The sequence below is a fragment of the Ursus maritimus genome (assembly GCF_017311325.1).
Source record: "Ursus maritimus isolate PB19 chromosome X unlocalized genomic scaffold, ASM1731132v1 scaffold_X1, whole genome shotgun sequence".
NCBI lineage: Eukaryota > Metazoa > Chordata > Mammalia > Carnivora > Ursidae > Ursus > Ursus maritimus.
Window position 1 is genome coordinate 64582996 of NW_024423319.1, and position 21410 is coordinate 64604405.

A 21410-nucleotide genomic window follows, 5' to 3' on the forward strand; every position below is an offset into this window, starting at 1 on the left:
GCACACAAAAACAAAAACAAAAAAATGGAGAATTATAGACCAGTATCCCTGATGAACATGGATACAAAAATTCTCAAGAAGATACTAGCTAATTGGATCCAACCGACCATTAAGAGGATTATTCACCACCACCAAGTGGGATTTATTCCTGGGCTGCAGGAGTGGTTCAACATCAACAAATCTATCAGTGTGATACAGATGTTAATAAAAGAAAGGGTAAGAACCATATGATCCTCTCAATAGATGTTGGAAAAGCATTTGACAAAAAACAGCATCCTTTCTTAATAAAAGCCCTCAAGAAAGTAGGGATAGAGGGAACAAACCTCAAGATCATAAAGGCCATATACGAAAGACCCACAGGTAATATCATTCTCAATGGGGAAAAACTGGAGAGTTCCCCTAAGGTCAGGAACAAAATAGGTATATCTATTCTCACCATTGTTGTTCAACATAGTACTGGAAGTCCTAAACTCCGCAATCAGACAACAAAAAAATTGAAAACATCCAAACTGGCAAAGAAAAACTCAAGCTTTCACTCTTTGCAGATGACATGATACTCCATGTAGAAAACCCAATATACTCCAGCAAAAAACTGCTAGAACTGATACAGGAATTCATCAAAGTTGCAGGATATAAAATCAATACACAGAAGTCTGTTGCATTGCTATACACTAACAAGAAGCAGCAAAAAGAGAAATTAAGGAATCAATCCCATTTACATTTGCACCAAAATCCATAAAATACCTAGGAATAAACCTAACCAAAGGGATAAAAGATTTGTATTCTGAACACTATAGAACATTTATGAAAGAAATTGAGGAAGACATAATGAAATGGAAAAATATTCCATGCTCATGGATTGGAAGAACAAATATTGTTAAAATGTCTATGCTACCCAAAGCAATCTGCACATTCAATGCAATCCCTATCAAAATAACACCAGCATTTTTCACAGAACTGGAACAAACAATTCTAAAATTTGTATGAAAGCAGAAAAGAGCCTGAATAGCCAAAGGAATGTTGAAAAAGAAAACCAAATCTGGAGGCATCTCAATTCTGGACTTCAAGCTATATTACAAAACTGTAATCATCAAGGCAAGTATGGTACTAAAAAACCAAACACGTAGATCAATGGAACAGAATAGAATCCCAGAATTGGATCCATAACCCTATGGTCAACTAATCTTCAACAAATTAAGAAAGAATATCCCATGGAAAAAGGACAGTCTCTTCAACAAATGCTGGTGGGAAAATTATACAGCCACATGCAGAAGAATGAAATTGGACCAATTTCTTATACCATACACAAAAATAAATTCAAAATGGATTAAAGACCTAAATTTAAGACAGGAATCCATCAAAATCCTAGAGGAGAACACAGGCAGCAACCTCTTTGACCTTGGCAGCCGCAAGTTCTTGCTAGACACATCTCCAAAGGAAAGGAAAACAAAATAAAAAATGAACTATTGGGACATCATTAGGATAAAAATCTTTTGTACAGCAAAGGAAACAATCAAAAGTAAAAGGCAACCTACAGAATGGAAGAAGATAATCATAAATGACACATCAGATAAAGGGCTAGTCTCCAAAATCTATTAAAAAACTCATCAAACTCAACACCCAAAAAACAAAAAAAATCCAGTCACAAATGGGCAGAGGACATGAACAGACATTTCTACAAAGAAGAAAAACACATGGCTAACAGTCACGTGAAAAAAAAAATGCTCAACAGCACTCATCATCAGAGAAATACAAATCAAAGCCAATGAGATACCACATCGCACCAGTCAGAATGGCTAAAATTAACAACTCAAGAAACAACAGATGTTGGTGAGGGTGCAGAGAAAGGGCAACCCTCTTATACTGTTGGTGGAAATTCAAACTGGTGAGGCCACTGTGGAGGAGTATGAAGTTTCCTCAAAAAGATAAAAATACCCTATGACCCACCAAATGCACTACTAAGTATTTATCCAAAGGATACAAAAGTAGTGATTCAAAGGGGCACATGCACCCCAATGTTTACAACAGCAGTGTCCATAATAGCCAAACTGTGGAAAGAGCCCAGATGTCCCTTGACAGATGAATGGATAAAGAAGATGTCGTATACATATACAATGGAACATTACTCAGCCATCACTCATGTTGAATTTAAGAAACAGAAGTAATGAAGATAGGGAAAGGGAAGAAAAGATAAAATAAAATAAAAACAGAGAGGGAGTTAAAGCGTAAGAGTCTTAACTATAGGGAACGAACTGAGAGTTGCTGAAGGGGATGTGAATGGTTGTTGGGGCAATTGAGTGATGGGCATTAAAGAGGACACTTGATGTAATGAGCACTGGGTGTTATATGCAACTGATAAGTCACTAAATTCTAACCCTGAAAGTAAAAATACAGTATATGTTAACTCACTTGAATTTAAATAAAATCTAAAAAAATTTATCATTGGCTATATTCCTTATACTGTACCTTTTATTCTCATGACTTATTTCTTCCCTAACTGCAAGCTTGTATCTTTCACTCTTCTTCACTAATTTGCCCATCACACTACGCCCCTCTTCTCTGGCAACCATAAGTTCCATTTATAGGTCTGAATCAGCTTTAGTTTACTATTTTTTTAGGTTCCACATATGAGTGAAATTGTATGGTATTTGTTTTTCTCGGTCTGACTTATTTCTCTTAGCATAATACCGTTTGGATCCACCCATGTTGTCATAAATGGCACAATCTCACCCTTTTTCTGGATACATAATATTCCTGGGTGTGCATATGTGTGTGCGGGTGTGCGTCGCTCTTTCCTTATTCATTTGTCCATTGATGGGCACACTTACATTGCTTCCATCCCTTGGTTATTGTAAATAATGCTTCAATAAATATAGGTGTGCTTATACCTTTTCAAATTTGTGTTGTTTTCTTTGGGTTAAAACCCGGTAGTTGAATTATTGGATCATATGGTATTTCTATTTTTAACTTTTTGAGAATCTCCATATTGTTTTCCACAGAGGGTGTACTAATTTACGTTCCTATCAACAGTGTACAAGGGTTCCTTTTTCTCCACATCCTAGTCAACACTGTTATTTCCTGTCTTTTTTAATTTTAGCCATTCTGGCAGGTGTAAGGTGATATCTCATTGTGGTTTTGATTTGTATTTCACTAATGATTAAGAGTGTTGAGCATCTTTTTCTGTATCTGTTAGCCATCTGTATGTCTTTTTGGGGAAAATGTCTATTCATGTCATCTGTCCATTTCTTAACTAGTTTATTTGTTTTTTGCCTGTTGAGTTTTATAAGTTCTTTGTACATTTTGGATACTAACCCTGTATCAGAGAGGTCATTTGCAATATTTTTTCCCATTCTGTAGGTTGTCTTTTAGTTTTGTTGATTGTTTCATTCACTGTGCAAAAGTGTTTTATCTTGATGAAATCAATCCCAGTAGTTTATTTTTGCTTTCGTTTCCCTTCCCTCAGGAGCCCAAACTAGGAAAAAAAGTTCTTATGACCAATGTCAGATCCATTACTGCCTGTGCTCTCTTCTAGGATTTTTATTTTTTTTTTAAGATTTTATTTATTTATTTGACAGAGAGAGAGACAGAGACAGCCAGCAAGAGAGGGAACACGAGCAGGGAGAGTGGGAGAGGAAGAAGCAGGCTTCTAGCGGAGAAGCCCGATGTGGGGCTCGATCCCAGAATGCTGGGAACACGCCCTGAGCTGAGGGCAGATGCTTAACGTCTGCGCCATCCAGAAGCCCCTAGGATTTTTATGGTTTCAGGTCTCACATTTATGTCTTTAATTCATTTTGAGTTTATTTTTGTGTATGGTATAAGAAAGTGGTCCAGTTTCATTCTTTTCCATGTAGATGACCAGTTTACCCAATACCGTTTATGAAGAGACTATTTTTTTCCCATTGGTTATTCTTGCCTCCTTTGTTGAAGATTATTTGACCATGTAATTCTGGTTTCCTTTCTGGGTTTTCTATTCTGTTACATTTGTCTATGTGTCTATTTTTTGTGCCAGTACCATACTGTTTTGATTACTACAACATTGTAATATAACTTGAAGTCCTGAATTGTGATGCACCCAGTTTTGCTTTCCTTTTTCAAAATTGCTTTGGCTATCAGGGTTTTGTGATTCCATATAAATTTTAGGATGGTTTGTTCTAGTTCTGTGAAAAATGCTGTTGGTATTTTGATAGGGATTGCATTAAATGTGTAGATTGCTTTGGGTAGTATATATACTTTAAAAATATTTGTTCTTCCCATCCATGAGTATGGAATATCTTTCTATTTGTTTGTGTCCTCATGAATTTCTTCCAAAAATGTTCTATAGTTTTCAGAGTATGGTTTTTCACCACTCAGTAACATTTGTTCCTAGTTATCTTATTATTTTGGGTACAATCATAAATGGTATTTTTTTCTTAATTTCTCTTTCTACTGCTTCATTGTTAGTGCAATGAAATAAAACAGGTTTCTGCATAGTAATATTGTATCCTGTGACCTTACTGAATTTGTGTATCAGTTCTAGCAATTTTTTGGTGGAGTATTTCAGATTTTTTGTGTAAACTATAATGTCATCCACAAAGAGTGAAAGGTTTCCTTCTTCCTTAGTGATTTTGATGCCTTTGATTTCCTTTTGTTGTCTGCTTGTTGTGGATAGGACTTCCAGTATTATGTTGAATAAAAGTAGTAAGAGTGGACATACTTGTCTTGTTTCTGACCTTAGCTCTCATTTTTCCCCAATTGAGTATTATTATTATTATTATTATTATTATTATTATTATTACTACTACTACTATTATGCTGACATGTGTTTGCTCCAAACCCACTTTGGTGAAAGTCTTTATCATGAATAAATGTACTTTGTCAAATGCTTTTCTTGTATCAATTGAAATGATCATATGGTTTTTATCCTTTCTGTTATTGATGTGGTGTGTCATGTTGAATGGCTTGAGAATATTGAACTACCCTTGCATCCTAGGGTATAAATCCCACTTGATTGTGATGAATAGTTATTTTAATGTATTGTTGGATTCAGTTTCCTAATATTATGTTGAGGATTTTTCTGTCTATATTGATCCAAGATATTGGCCTGTAGTTCTCTGTTTTTTTCTGGAGTCTTTATCTGACTTTGGTATCAGGGTTATACTGGCGTTATGGAATGAATTTGGAAGTTTTCCTACCATTTTTTCGTAATATTTTGAGAAGAATAGATATCTTATTTAAATGGTGAACTTCTCCCATGAAGCCATCTGGTCCTCTCCATAATGGAGTCACTGATTTCCCTAAGTCTTTTCTAATTTTGCATAATTCATTTTACTTTCATTTGTTCAACTTGAATATTTTCCATTATTGTGTCTTCTAGTTCATTAGTTCATTTCTCTTCTCCTAGCTTGCTATTTATTCCATCAAGTGTATTTTTAATTTCATTGCTGTGTGCTTTATCACTGATTGGTTCTTTTTACGATTTTCATCTCTTAAGGATCTTACTGATGTCCTCCACTGTTTCTCAAGTCCAGTGTGTATCTTTATGACCATTATTTTAAATCTTCTATGGCATGTTACTTATATCAGTCTCTTGCTGTCAATTTCTCTTGTCCTTTCATTTGTGATATATTCTTCTGTCTCCTCATTTTTCTGATTTTCTATATCTATTTCTATGTGTTAGGAATGTCAGTTATGTCTCTTGCTCTTGAAGGTAGTGGGTGGGATGTGCACTTTTAGTAAGGTGTTGTTTGTCCTCCTCCATAGGACATGCACAGTCACTGTGGAGACCTGGGCCAGCCTAGACCACGCTACAAAGTGTGTGTGTGCAGGCAGGAGTGTGGTGCCACAGACTGTGGCAACCAGTCCTCCTCCACAGGGACATGCAACTGTTGCAGAAACCAGGCCAGTTGGGGCCACTCCACAAAGTGCACATGGGCAGGTGTTGAAAGTAGGATTTAAAAGAATCTACAACAACTGAAAAAAATAAAGTAGGGTATTGAAGTCTTTTATTACTGTATTATCTCTTTGTCCCTTCAATTTTGACAATGTTTGCTTAATATATCTTTGTGGTCTGCTATTTGGTACATATATATAATTATATATATTTTTTATATCTTTGTTCAATAACACTTTTACCTTCATATGTTGTCCCTTTTTATCTCTAGCCAGGTTTGACTTAAATTTTCTTTTGTAAGGTATAAGTATATCAACTCCTGCTCACTTTTGGTGTATATTTGCATGGAATATTTCTTTCAATCACTTCACTGTCAGTCTATATGTGTCTGTAAATATAAAGTATATTTCTTTTTTTAAAGATTTTATTTATCTGTTTGAGAGGGAGAGTGAGAGTGTGCATGAGTAGGGGAGAGGGGCAGAAGGAGAGGGAGAAGCAAGCTTCCCCCTGAGCAGGGAGCCTGACATGGGGCTTGAATCCAGGACCCTGGGATCATGACCTGAGCTGAAAGCAGATGCTTAACCGATTGACCCACCCAGGCACCCTATAAAGGGTATTTCTTCTGTATGTATTTGGGTCATGCTTTTAAAAAATTCATTATTGAAAAATAGTTGACATAAAATGTTATATTATTTTGAGGTATATAAACATAGTGATTTGACAATTCTATACATTATTAAATGCTCACCACAGTAAATGTATTCACCATCTGTGACCATATAATGTTATTACAATATTATAGACTATATTTCCTATGTTGTACTTTCACAGCCACGAATTACTTATTTTATACCTGCAAGTTTGTACCACTTAATTCCCTTCACTTCTTTTACCCGTCCTTCCACCATCCTCCCATCTGGAAACCAAAACTTCATTCTCTGTATTTAAGAGTCTGTTTGTTTTTTCATTTGTTTTGTTTCTTAGATTCCGTGCATCAGTGAAATCATTTATTTGTCTCTCTTTGACATATTTCATTTAGCATAATACCCTCTAGGTCCGTCCATGCTGTCACAAATGAAAAGAATTCATTCTTTTTTATGGATGAGTAATATCCCATCACACACACACACACACACACACACACACACACACACACATCTCAAATACTCCTCTTTTTAAAATAACAACAAAGACACTACAGATAAAAGACTGGTATCCAAGATCTACAAAGAACTTCTCAAACTCAATACACAATAAACAAATAAACAAATCAAAATATGGGCAGAAGATATAAACAGACACTTTTCCAATGAAGACATACAAATGGCTAAAAGACACATGAAAAATGTTCAAAATCATTAGCCATCAGGGAAATTCAAATCAAAACCACACTGAGATACCACCTTACGCCAGTTAGAATGGCAAAAATGGACAAGGCAGGAAACAACAAATGTTGGAGAGGATGTGGAGAAAGGGGATCCCTCCTACATTGTTGGTGGGAATGCAAGTTGTTACAGCCACTTTGGAAAACAGTGTGGAGGTCCCTTAAAAAGTTAAAAATTGAGCTACCCTATGATCCAGCAATTGCACTACTGGGTATGTACCCCCAAGGTACAGACGTAGTGAAGAGAAGGGCCATACACACCCCAATGTTCATAGCAGCATTGTCCACAATAGCTAAATTGTGGAAGGAACCGAGATGCCCTTCAACAGATGACTGGATTAAGAAGTTGTGGTCCATATATACAATGGAATATTACTCAGCCATCAAAAAGAATGATTTCTCAACATTTGCTGCAACATGGACAGCACTGGAGGAGATAATGCTAAGTGAAATAAGTCAAGCAGAGAAAGACAATTATCATATAGTTTCACTCATTTATGGAACATAAGATGTAGGAAGATCGGTAGGAGAAGAAAGGGATAAAGAAAGGGGGGGTAATCAGAAGGGGGAATGAAGCATGAGAGACTATGGACTCTGAGAAACAAACTGAGGGCTTCAGAGGGGAGGGGGATGGGGGAATGGGATAGGCTGGTGATGGGTAGTAAGGAGGGCACGTATTGCATGGTGCACTGGGTGTTATACACAACTAATGAATCATCTAACTTTACATCAAAAACCAGGGATGTACTGTATGGTGACTAACATAATATAATAAAAAAATATTATTATAAAGAAAAAAAACATTTAGGCAGAAAAAAAAAACTGGTATCCAAGATCTACAAAGAACTTCTCAAACTCAATACACAAGAAACCAATAAACAAATCATAAAGTGGGCAGAAGATATGAATAGACACTTTTCCAATGAAGACATACAAGTGGCTTACAGACACAAGAAAACTGACCTCTTGACTGGCCACTTGCTTTTCTCATTCTGCATTTTAATTTCCACTCTGTTTTAAATTCATCCATTAGAACAAGACAAGGATGTCCACTCCCACCACTGTTATTTAACATAGTAGTGATAGTCCTAATCTAAGCAATTAGACAACAAAATGAAATAAAATGCATCCAAATCAGCAAAGAAGTCAAACTTTCACTATTTGCACGTGACATGATCTTCTATATAGCAAACCCAAGAGACTCCACCAAAACATTGCTAGGTCTGATAGACAAATTCAGTAAAGTTGCAGAATACAAAATCAACGTACAAAAATCTGTTGAATTTCCGTATACCAATAATGCAGCAGAAGGAGAAATCAAAGAATCCATCCTATTTACAATTGCACCAAATACCATCAAATATCTAGGAATAAACCTAATCAAACAAATAAAAGACCTGTACTCTGAAAACTATAAAATACTGATGAAAGATATTGAAGATGACACAAAGAAATAGAAAAACATTCCAAGCTCATGGATTGGAAGAAAATATATTGTTAAAATATCTGTACTACCCAAAGCAATCTACACACTTAATGGAATCCCTATCAAAATACCACCAGCATTTTTGTCAGAGCTACCACAAATAGTCCTAAAGTGTGTATGGAACCGCAAAAGACTCCAAATAGCCAAAGCAATCTTGCAAAAGAAAAAGCTGCAGGCATCACAAGTTATACTACAAAACTGTAACGATTGAGACAGTATAGTAGTGGCACAAAAACAGATATGTGGATCAATGGAACAGAATAGAAAACCCAGACGTGGATTCGCAATGATATGATCAACCAATCTGCAAGAAAGCAGGAAGTAATATCCAATGGAAAAAAAGACAGCATCTTCAACAAAGGGCGTTGGGAAAACTGTACAGCAACATGCAAAAGAATGAAACTGGGCCAAGTTTATTACACCATACACAAAGATAAATTCAAAATGGATGAAAGACCTAAATGGGAGACAGGAAGCTACCAAAATCCTAAAGGAGAACATAGGCAGCAACCTTTTTGACCTCATCTGTAGCAACTTCTTACTAGCTATATCTCCTGAAGCAAAGGAAACAAAAGCAAAAATGAATTATTGAGGCTTCATCAAGAAGAAAAGCTTCTGCACAGCAAAGAAAATAATCAATAAAACTAAAAGGCAATCTAAGGAATGGGAGAAGATATTTGCAAATGACATATTTGATAAGGGGTTGTTATCCAAAATCTATAAAGAACTTATCAAACTGAACATGCAAAAAACAAATAATCCAGTTTAAAAACGGGTAGAAGACATGAATAGATGTGTTTCCGAAGAAGACGTACACATGGCTAACAGACACAGGAAAAGATGCTCAACATAACTCAACATCAGAGAAATACAAATCAAAACTACAATGAGATACCACCTCACACCTGTCAGAATGGCTAACATTAACAACACAGGAAACAACAAGGTGTTGATGTTGGTGAGGATGTGGAGAAAGGGGAACCCTCTTACACTGTTGGTGGGAATGCAAACTGGTGCAGCCACCATGGAAAACAGAATGGAAGTTCCTCAAAAAGTTAAAAATGGAACTATCCTATGATCCAGCAATGACACTAGTAGGTATTTACCCAAAGGATACAAAAATACTGATTCAAAGGGATAAATGCACCCCAATGTTTATGTCAGCATTATCAACAATAGCCAAATTATGAAAAGAGCCCAAATGCCCATCAACTGAAAAATGGATAAAGAAGATGTGGTATATATATATATACATATATAATGGAATGTTACCCAGGTAACAAAAAGAATGAAATCTTGCCATTTGCAAGGACGTGGATGGAACTAGAGAGTACTACGTTAAGTGAAATATGCCAGGCAGAGAAAGACAAATACCATATAATTTCACTCATATGTGGAATTTAAGATATAAAACAGATGAACATAGGGGGGAAGAGAGGCAAACCAGGAAACAGACTCTTAAGTATGGAGAGCAAACAGGGTTGCTGGAAGAGAGGTGGGTGGGAGGACAGGTTGATACCCATCAGGGTATTAAGGAAAGCACTTGTGAAGAATGCTGGGTGTTGTATGTAGGCGATGAGTTGCTGAATTCTACGCCTGAAACTAATATTATGATGTATGTTTACTAATTGGAATTTAAATAAAAACTTGAAAAAAATTAGATAATAAGGAAAACTATACAGATGCAAATATAATAATCACCTGAGATTTCTTCCCTCTGTGATGTCTGCCATAGCCATATTCGTGGCTTTTCTTTAAAATGTCTTGTTATGTATATATTAATGATAAATGATTTTTCCACCCTTGATGGATTTTTCTCATTTTATTTGTAACCTCCCTCACTATGATTATATCCCTACTGTATTCCCTTCCTAGATGGATCCTTCCAAACATTTCTCTATGCTCACATAAGCCTCTACATACTAATATGTACATAAATTGTGGGAATGATTCGTTACTGTTAATAACAAAGTTTTACAGTAGCTTATATACTTCTCTGCATATGTACCCCTAGGTATGTGAAAACTCATACTGCACAATGGTTCCATTTATATAAATATTTATATACTCCTTACATGTTCTGTATCTCTGATTGATATACTCCTTACTTGTTATTTATGTGGTTGATAAAGTAGATATTACAAGAAAGTTGTACTACAGGGACAGAATCTTAAAGACACTATCATTTAGCTGGTGCTAGGTTTTCTGGAAATGTTTCTCTAATCTGTTTAGAAGCACTAATTCCTCTATTTTCAGTGATAAAGACCACATTGGAAATCTACGTCAAACAATGGTAAAAAGTCAATCAAATTGTCAACTTTAGAAACCTGTAATTAGACAGCTATAGAAGGCATGGCTTTAAGTGACCAAGTATTTGCTACATTGAAATATTCTAGTCAAAATGAAGAGTATATATGCAGCTGACTGGTTGCTCCTAACTGCACTGGAGAAGTGAGGAAAGAGAAAGCTGAGAGCTTCAGTTCTAATCTAATCTAATCTGCAAAAGCGACCTGAAAGGTTTTATGTCTTCCCTGAAGGAAACCTTTATCTTTTGTAAATGCAAGGTTGTGATTTCTGAAAATGAAATTCGAGTGTCATCATGTGAGCGGCTGAATTACAAGACAAATTGGTTCATGGGTTCTCTTCTGTTAAAATTAGAGAATTAATTGGAAAGGAATGGAATCTTGAGATTTAGAACAGGGGCTTTAGCATAGGTCTTAGTGAAGGTGGTGACATTAATGCAGTGGATTTGCTGTTCACTTTACCTGAAAGGAGTAATGGCCAGAGGTAGGAGTCTATAGCAGTTGGTAAATTGTGGCCAATGGTGTGACAGGATGGTCTGGAACTTGGAAGAAATGCAATTGGAAAATCAGAGATGAGGAGGTCTGGGGGTAAGAAATGTGGATAGAACTCTCCGAATAAGCACAGAATATGAAGATATTAGTGTACTGTGTGAATGCTTATTGAAGGGTAACTTTAGTAGAGAAGGATTTTACTACCAGGTGGATAAGATGGCCCATTCTGTAGATATCAGTTAGGTTCCTTTGCCAGTCATGCCTCCCATTTCCAATGGGCTCATGAGCAAAATGGCCATGGTGGCAGGGATGGAAGTTATTGATAGATTTTATAATGTATCAACTTTGCTAGGCTGAACTACATTTCCTAGAATTCCATGTGTTGTATTTTTTAGTTAGGATGGGCCGCAAGGAAGATTCTACCAAGATTTTGTAGATGGAATAAAGGCAGCAGACATCTTGTAACATAAAGACGATATTGTTTATCTGTTGACTTCATTCAGGATGAAGCAGCAGCTGAAGTAGTTATGTGTGTATAACTCCAGGACAAGGAGGTCTGGCTTGTACAGGATACTATTGCCACCAAACTCAGAGGCACTAAAAAGGGACATGGGTTTCAGTTCTTCCTGTTGGCTCCCAGTTTGTGTTCATGGGATTCCAACCTTCTCATGATCTTCCCTTTCTTCCTGCCCTGCAGGCTTCAAACACCTGCATCAGATACAGAGAAAACATTACAAGGAGTGTTAGACCCAATAATGATGTTATCCAAATCCTTATAATTACCCATTATCTATCTATCTATCTATCTATCTATCTATCTATCTATCTATCTGTCTATCTTCTATCAATCATCTATATCATCTATCTATTTCTATCTCTATCGATCATCATCTATATTGCTACTAGTTCTACTTTTCATGTTGAAACCTGACTCCTATAGGAGTTGTTTGGAAGCCAGGTCCTTTCCTCTGTGCAGTGTCCTTGATTTGTTCTGGGCCTACTTGTACCTTTTTTCCCCAGGGACTATATCCACTGAGTATATTACTCACATTAAAAAAAATCATCTGTGTTGTATGGTGTTTTGAAATCTTGGGGCTTTGCTGGCCAGGGAGAGACTGCCCTTCCCAGGGCAAGCTAATTCCTCTAGATAGCATATGACTCCTCTGTGACAATGCTGTCATATGCAAACCAACCAGTCTAGAGCCCATACCAGCCAACTACCTCCTCGATGGAGCTCTCAGTTTGACCCACTATCCCCTTGCCCTAATATCACCTCAGGGGCAAGTACCAGGAAATTAGGGAGAGTTCCTTCAGCCAGGAGCCTGCTGACATTATTCAAAGTAGCCAGCCTTAGTCTGCTTACTTTGCTCTGCTTTGTCTTTCCCACAGTAATCCTAATAAAGACTTACAACCATTTGTTTCTCTCACTCCTGTCTTCTGACCAACCCTAGTGCATCCTCATGCCACATTTTCTTGGGAATTTTAAGTAAAAAACTCTTCATTCAAAATTAGTTATCTCCATGTCTGTCATCTCACCATACCTGACTCAAACTAACTCTAGTGCTTTATAAAACAGTGAGGCAAAATTGTGGTCAAAATGGAATGGAATCCACCCAGACAGATTTTTATGACACTCAAAGTGGTGTTATCTATTAAGCATAGTTCATTCACTAACTTTCTAGTTACATGTGAATATAGCAACTTACCTGGTAATTTCTCTAACCAGCCCAGGACTAGTGGCCTCCTACCAGAAATGTCAATGTTTGGGAGAAATGTTGACTTTATCATAAATCCTTAGAACTACATTTTGAGAGAAAAAATTCCATTTATGTGAGACTTCCCAATGATTGCAATTAAGTTGCAAATATCATGATGAAAGTACTGATTTTCAGACAAGAATTTAGCCTTTAGGTCTTTTGGTCTCCATGGCTACCATGGCAGAACATACATCCAATTGTTGTAGTAATGATGTCATTCATGACAAAGCAAGGACACTGGAAGGGTCATACCTGTAGATTCAGTTTCTATGCAACACAGTGTGGAGGAAAGATGTTTCTTAGTAAACTGTGCTTATTTCCTTTCTTCTCACCATTGGAAGTTAAAACTAAGTTTTATAATTCAGAGACGAGTGACTTATTTCTTGAAGTCCAAATTCAGAATAGTTCATCTTCAACTGTCTTTATACCAAAGGTTTCATTAAACCCACCCGAAATGTACACTGGGGCAGAATTAAATACTGTCAATCAATCTGGTGAAGACGAGTGTACCTTTGGAACAAGAACATTTTTGCAGTCAATGGAAGGACGCCAGTATTTATACTACCTTGAACTCAAACAGGAATTTTCAGATAAAGCTGGTATCATTAAGGGACTAACAGAAATGGGAAAATTGGATATAGTGTGGAAGAGAAATCTAGGTGAAATGGCAATGCTACAGACAATCCAGCTTGAAAGAGAGGCTCCAGGTTATGGAAACATGACGGTGTCTTTGGAAAAAATCCCAGATACTGTAATTCTAGAAGAGCCTTTTCATGTTGTCTGTAAGATAACAAACTGCAGTGGTAGGAAAATGAAATTGGTTTTGAAGATGTGTGATACAGATTCTGTTCGTTGGTGTGGAAGTTCAGGAAGGTATCTTGGAAGGCTGCCCCCAAGTTCATCTCTCTGCCTCACCCTGACACTACTGTCCTTAAAACTGGGCCTGCAAGTTGTTTCTGGCGTACAGATAACAGACAAAAAATCCAAAAAAAAGTGTGTCTGTAATAACCTTGCAAAGGTCTGTGTAATACCTTCCATGGTTAAAATGAAAAACTGAAGAAAATTTCTAGTGTTATTCCTTCCCTAGAGAAGTTTTACATACATTTGTCAACATCAAAATGATCAACTAATAGCAAACAGATTATTTTCATTTAATTCCTTTGAGACTGTGAATGCCTGTGATAATTAACCATTCATTGATTTTGGAAAGATCAATCTATTGATTTTCATCTTAAATACTTTCTAACATTTCTTGTTTTAGTAAAGCTGGCATTGAAAATATAAAGTCTTAGTGGTATATTGATAATTTAAATGATTATTATAGCTTACTTGTCAAGATTTCAACTTACCCTATTTTATTTTTTTCCTCTCTCCTTTTCAGTCAATAGAGAAGTAACTACCAACGACAGTGCTTAATATAATTCAGGATGACTCTCATTATTTAAGCATGTTGACATTTGCTACTTTTAAAAGACAATCTTTTAAATAGTATTCCAAATTATCAGGGCTTGGATTTCTGTGACGCATTGAACTGGCTCTTGGTAAAATTTTATGAACTGTTATCATCAGTTGTTATCCCTGCAGGAGCCCTTGTGAATACTACTTGGATTAGTCAGTTGGTGCTTAACAAATAGTCTAATGGTTTTTCCTTTTTATTCCAAGCCAAAAATCAGCCTTCTTTTATACACACACACTTAAAACGTGCTACTTCCTTTCTTAAGTAGATTTAGTAAGTTTGCAAATTTAGGGATGATGTCTGGAACTCTGAACCAAAATGGTCACCTCAGTAAGTGCAAGAACAGAGAATTGTTCCCACCTCTGTCTCCCACAAAACACAGATCTCCTAATTATGGTCAAGGCTGGTATGATAAAGAGGTGTTTAATAAAAAATTATTATTGCTATCTTTTAAAAATCTTATCCTTCTACTCACATATCAGTTTTTTTCTTTAGAAAAAATTATGCTGAATGAAATAAGTCAAGCAGAGAAAGACAATTATCATATGGTTTCACTTATTTGCAGAACATAAGGAATATCAGGGAGGACATTAGAAGAAGGAAGGGAAAAATGAAGGGGGGGAACAGAGGGGAAAACGTACCATGAGAGTCTATGGACTCTGGGAAACAAACAGGGTTTTAGAGGGGAGGGTTGTAGGGGATTGGGATAGGCCGGTGATGGGTATTAAGGAGGGCACATATTGCATGGTGCACTGGGTGTTATACGCAAACAGTGAATCATGGAACACTACATCAAAAACTAAAGATATACTGTATGGTGACTAACATAACATAATAATAAAAAAATAAATAAATAAAATAATCTCAGACATTAGCTAATCATTAACTTTTGAAATTATAAGATCCATACTTCAATGATGATATTTTCCTTGAGTCACTCCCGCCCCCACATTGTTTTTCTTTTAATGCTTAAACATTAATTTCTTAGTGTGGAAGCAATTCATGAATGCCTTATGCATAGAAATGACAGAAATTATGAGCTCCCTCCATTTGCTCCTTTAAGCTCAAGAGTAGTAGTGGATTTTCTGGTATTATTAGCTTTTGGTTACTGTTTGATCTACCTCCAGTTTTTCTGACTCTCTGACCCCACCTGTGTAAATAATACTTTTACTAAATTTGACCCCATTCTTTTCTCTGTTGAATATCTGGCTGATCAACATAAGCAGAAATACATAAACATATGTATGCACACTACATACATACCACACACAAGTACATACCCCATGAACTCCTTGGACACACTTTTACACTAAAAAGGCAAGATAAAAAACAGGGTCTAAGTGGAAAGGTTGAAAGATGGCAGCAGAGTAGGAGGAACCTAGGCTCACCGCACCCCATGAACACAACTAGATAGCTATCAAATCATCCTAAATACCTCAGAAATTGACCTGAAGACTGACACAAGAAACTACACAAATAAAGATAGAGAAAAAGCCACATTGAATAAAATAGGAAGTGTGGAAACTCAGTTTGGGAGAGGAAGAGATCATGCTACTGTGGTGGAGAGGGAGCCATGGTTGTGGAGAAGGGTGAGAGACAGATAGCATACAGAGGAGCACATGAGGAAAACAAATCCCCATAGCAATTGGCTTGGAAAGTGAGAGGGGCTGAATTTTGTGAGTTCTTGCAACCAGTGGGGCTTAAAGCCTGGCATTTTGAAGGTCAGTGGGCTTGGATGTGATAGAGCCTGGATGAAACTGTGTTGCTCCTGGAGAGAAATCAGGCAACCTGTGGACACACAGCATGAAAATAGTGATCTGAAGAGCAGCTGGAGCACACAGTGACAAGGTTATTCACTCTTCTGAGAATGCATCTCAGAGAGGTAGCATTCATGGAACAAAGGAACTGGCAGGAGCAATTTTTTTACCCCACCCCTCAGCATTAGCACAAGGCCACCTGCAGGAGCAGCACAACACCAACACTTTCTACCTAACTTGCTTGCACCAAGCACTGCCCCACATGCTCTGGTGGAACTGACCCTCTTATTAATGCTTGCCTCAGTCCCAGTGCAACAGGCCTCCTGCCACAGAATACCACCTGCTCACACCACATCTCCAAACACAGTAGTAAGGCAGAGCCTCACTTCTCACAGCAGTGTTGATAGTTCTCATTTCACAAGCAGACCAGAGCACACCTAGTTAAAACATGCCACATTCAGGCCAGAGACCAAACACTGCCCGCAACAGGCAAAGAGAGCCTGTTGCAGACAACTGGCCTGAAGGATAAAGCAGCCAGAACAAAAGAGTAGAGCACATGCAGCACACATTGGTGACACTCTCAGAAGTGCCAGGCCCTGGGGAATGGGACACTATACAGCAGGACACTACAGAACCTCTCCTTCATAAGGCCATTACCATCAAGAACCAGACATACAGTTGACTTTGCTAACAAAGAGAAACATGCACAGAGGCTTAGAAAAACGAGAACACAGAAATTTATCCCAAATGAAAGAACAGGCCAAGGCCACAGACAGAGATCTAAGTAGAAAAGATATAGGTAACATGCCTGATAGAGAATTTAAAGTAACGATCATAAGAATGCTCACTGGACTTGAGAAAAGGGTGGAAGACATGAGAGAGAACCTTAACACAGAAGTAAGGAATAACATAGCAGAAATAAAGGGCTCAATAAATGAAATTAGAAACACACTTGATGGAATGAACATCAGGCTGGAAGAAGCAGAGAAATGAATTAATGACCTGGAAGACAGAGTAAAGGAAAGTAATCAAGCTGAACAAAAGAGAGAAAAAAATAATTATGCAAAACAAGAATAGACATGGAATTCAGTGACTCCGTTAAATGTGATAGCATTTGTATTATAGAAGTCCCAGAAGAAGAAGAAGAAGAAGAAGAAGAAGAAGAAGAAGAAGAAGAAGAGAGAAAGGAAGAAAGAAAGAAAAGGGGCAGAAAATTTATTTGAACAAATAATAGCTGAGAACTTGCCTAATCTGGGGAAGGAAACCAACATTCAGATCCAGGAGGTACAGAGAACTCTCATCAAAATATATAAAAGCAGGCCAACACCAAGACATATTGTAATTAAATTTGCAAAATATAGTGATAAAGAAAAAGTCTTAAAAGCAGCAAGACAAAAGAAAACCTTAACTTACAAAGGAAAATCCATAAGGCTAGCTGGAGATTTTTCGACCGAAACTTTGCAAGTCAGAAGGCAGTGGCATGATATATTCAAAGTGTTGAATGGGAAAAATCTGCAGCCAAGAATATTTTATCCAGCAAGGATCTCATTCAGAATAGGAGAGATAAAGAGTTTCCTAGACAAACAAAACTAAGGGAGATCATGACCACTAAACCAGCTCTTTAAGAAATATTAGAGGGGACACTTTGAGTTGCAAGGAGAGACCAAAAGAGACAAAGACAAGAAAGGATCAGAGAAAATCTCCAGAAATGACAAAACAAGTAATAAAATGGCAATATCTACCAATGATTATATTGAATGTAAATGGACTAAATGCTTCAATCTGAAGACATAGGGTATCAGAATGGATTAAAAAAACAAGACCCATCTATATGTAGCCTACAACAGTCTCATTTTAGACCTAAAGACAACTGCAGACCAAAAGTGATGGGATGGAGAAATATTTATCATGCAAATGGATGTCAAAAGAAGGCTGAAGTACGAATACTTTAAAACAAAGACTGGAAAAAGAGACAAAGAAGGGCACTTATAATCATAAAGGGGACAATCCAACAAGAAATACAACAATTATAAATATTCATGCACCCAACATGGGATCATCTCAATAGATGCAAAAAAAATGACATACAATGTCCTTTTGTGATAATAACCCTCCACAAATTGAGACGCACAAATAAATGGAAAGATATCCCATGTTTATGGATCAGAAGAATTAATATTGCTAAAATATCATATCCTGTGGCATTTTTCATGGAAATAGAAAAAATAACAATCTTAAAATTTGTATGGAATCACGAAAGACCCCATATAGGCAAAATAATCTTGAAAAACAAGAAAAAAATCTTGATTGTGGCATAAGAATAGACACATAATACAATAAAAAAATGAGAAACCAGAAATAAACCCACACAGATACAGTAAACTAATATATGACAAGTGTTCCAAGAATACTTAATAAGAAAAAATAATCTCTTTCAAAACTGTTGCTAGAAAAAAAAAGACCCCATATAGGCAAAATAATCTTGAAAAACAAGAAAAAAATCTTGATTGTGGCATAAGAATAGACACATAATACAATAAAAAAATGAGAAACCAGAAATAAACCCACACAGATACAGTAAACTAATATATGACAAGTGTTCCAAGAATACTTAATAAGAAAAAATAATCTCTTTCAAAACTGTTGCTAGAAAACCTGGGTAACCAGATGCAGAAAAATGAAATTGGACCCATATATTACACAACTTAAAAAAATAGACTAAATAGATTGAAGACTTAAATGTTAACACCCAAAACTTTAAAACTAGTGTAAAAATAACAAAGGGAAGAAACTCCCTGACATTAGTCCTGGCAATGATTTTTGGATATGAAGAAAGCAAGAAAAGTGAACATCAACAGATGGGATAACATCAAAATCAAAAGGTTCTGTACAGCTAAGGAAAATAGCAATAAAATTGAAGGCAACATACAGAATGGGGGGATAATATTTGCAAACCACTTATCTGATACAGGATTAATATTCAAAATATATAAGGAAATTATACAACTCAATGTCAAGAAAACAAACAATCCTATTAAAAAAGATGTAAGTTCTGGGAATCTAATGTACAACATGGTGACTATAATTAACACTCTACAATATACTTCAAAGTTATTCATAGAGTAAATCTTAAAAAGTTTTCTCCACAGAAATAAATGGTAATTATCTGAGAAGCTGGAACTCTTAACTAATCTTATTGTGATAATCATTTCACATTATATGCATGTATCATAACGTCAGGTTATACACCTTAAATTTACATGTGGTATTGTTGATATCTCAAAAAAACCCAATATCTCAATAATCTCTTCCAAGATGGATATTAAATTACAGTGAAGATAGACTTCTTGAATATAAGGCAGCATAAAATAGATTTTAAGCCCTACATTTCTGCCATGCTCCGGAGGTTAGAACCTTTGCTCTGTTACTTAGTAGACATGTTAAACTGGTCTTGTTATATAGCTTTGTATTCCTCTGTTTGCTTTTAATGGATATAATAACTACCAAATGCACAGAATTTTTACAAATATTAAATAATTAATATTACAAAATAATTATAATTTTTGCACATAATAAGTGCTATTTACCAAGGAAAATGAACATACTAATTTGAAAAGATATATGCACCCTTATGTTTACTGCAGCATAATTAGTAATAACCAAGATATGGAAGCAACCTAAGTGTCTATCAATAGACAAATGGTTAACAAAGAAGTTGTGTATATATACATATATATATATATATGTATATAATGCATATATATAATCATAAAGGGAACAACCCAACAAGAAATATAACAATTGGGGCACCTGGGTGGCTTAGTCATTAAGCGTCTGCCTTCAGCTCAAGTCCTGATCCCAGAGTCCTGGGATTGAGCCCCGCATCAGGCTCCCTGCTTGGCAGGAAGCCTGCTTCTCCCTCTCCCACTACCCCTGATTGTGTTCCCTCTCTCACTGTGTCTCTCTCTGTCAAGTAAATAAAATCTTTAAAAAAAAAGAAATATATAAAAACAAAAATAACAAAAACAAAAATAAAAATAAAAAAATTTCAAAAAATTTAAAAAAAAGAAAAATAACAATTATAAATATTTATGCACCCAACATGGGATCATCTCAATAGATGCAAAAAAATGACATACAATGTCCTTTTGTGATAATAACCCTCAACAAATTAAGATGCACAAATAAATTGAAAATTATATATATATATACATATATATATATATACACACACACACACACACACACACACACACACATATGTATAATGGAATATTACACAACCATAAAAAAGGATGGGACCTTGCCATTTGCAAGAACATGGATGGATCTACAGGATATTATGCTAAATGAAATATGTCTAAGAAACACAAATACCATATGATTTCACTCATATGTGGAATCTAAAAAACGAAACAAATGAATAAACAAACAAAAACCAGAATCAGGCCAAAAATAGAGAGAACAAACATGACTTCCAGAGGGAAGGGGGTGGTCAGATGGCAAAATGGGTGAAGGGGAGTGGAAGATACAGGCTTTCAGTTATAGAATGAATAAGTCACAGGAATAAAAGGCACAACATAGGAAATATAGTCAATAATATTGTAATAGTGTTGTATGGTGATAGATGTTAGCTACACTTGTGGGGACCATAGCATAACAATATAGAGCACTTAAATTATTATGTTGTGCAGCTGAAAGTAATGTAACATTGTGCTAACTATAGTCAAATAAAAATAATAAATACATAAATAAATAAATATAAAAATTTTATTTATGAAAACATGTCCTCATAAATTTCATAAACCACTGCACACACTTTAATTATTGCAATAGAATACTTGAATTGCTTAAGTAGTTTTATTCATACTTGTTTTTTGTTTGATTTCTTACAGTATACCATGAT

The 21410-nt window shown here is 36.0% G+C and overlaps 1 protein-coding gene across 1 annotated transcript; it reads left to right on the top strand.

Moving 5' to 3' along the window:
* Nucleotides 1-13499: 13499 nt before the first annotated feature.
* On the top strand, nucleotides 13500-14348 carry LOC103675816 (trafficking protein particle complex subunit 13-like). Its single transcript, XM_008704948.1, has one exon. The coding sequence runs from the start codon at nucleotides 13500-13502 to the stop codon at nucleotides 14346-14348; it is 849 nt and encodes a 282-aa protein (XP_008703170.1).
* The last annotated feature ends 7062 nt before the right edge of the window (nucleotides 14349-21410 follow it).

What these genes read in the sequence shown, in the direction of transcription:
- LOC103675816 (XM_008704948.1), top strand. Translation starts at nt 13,500, where the DNA reads ATGATGTCATTCATGACAAAGCAAGGACACTGGAAGGGTCATACCTGT.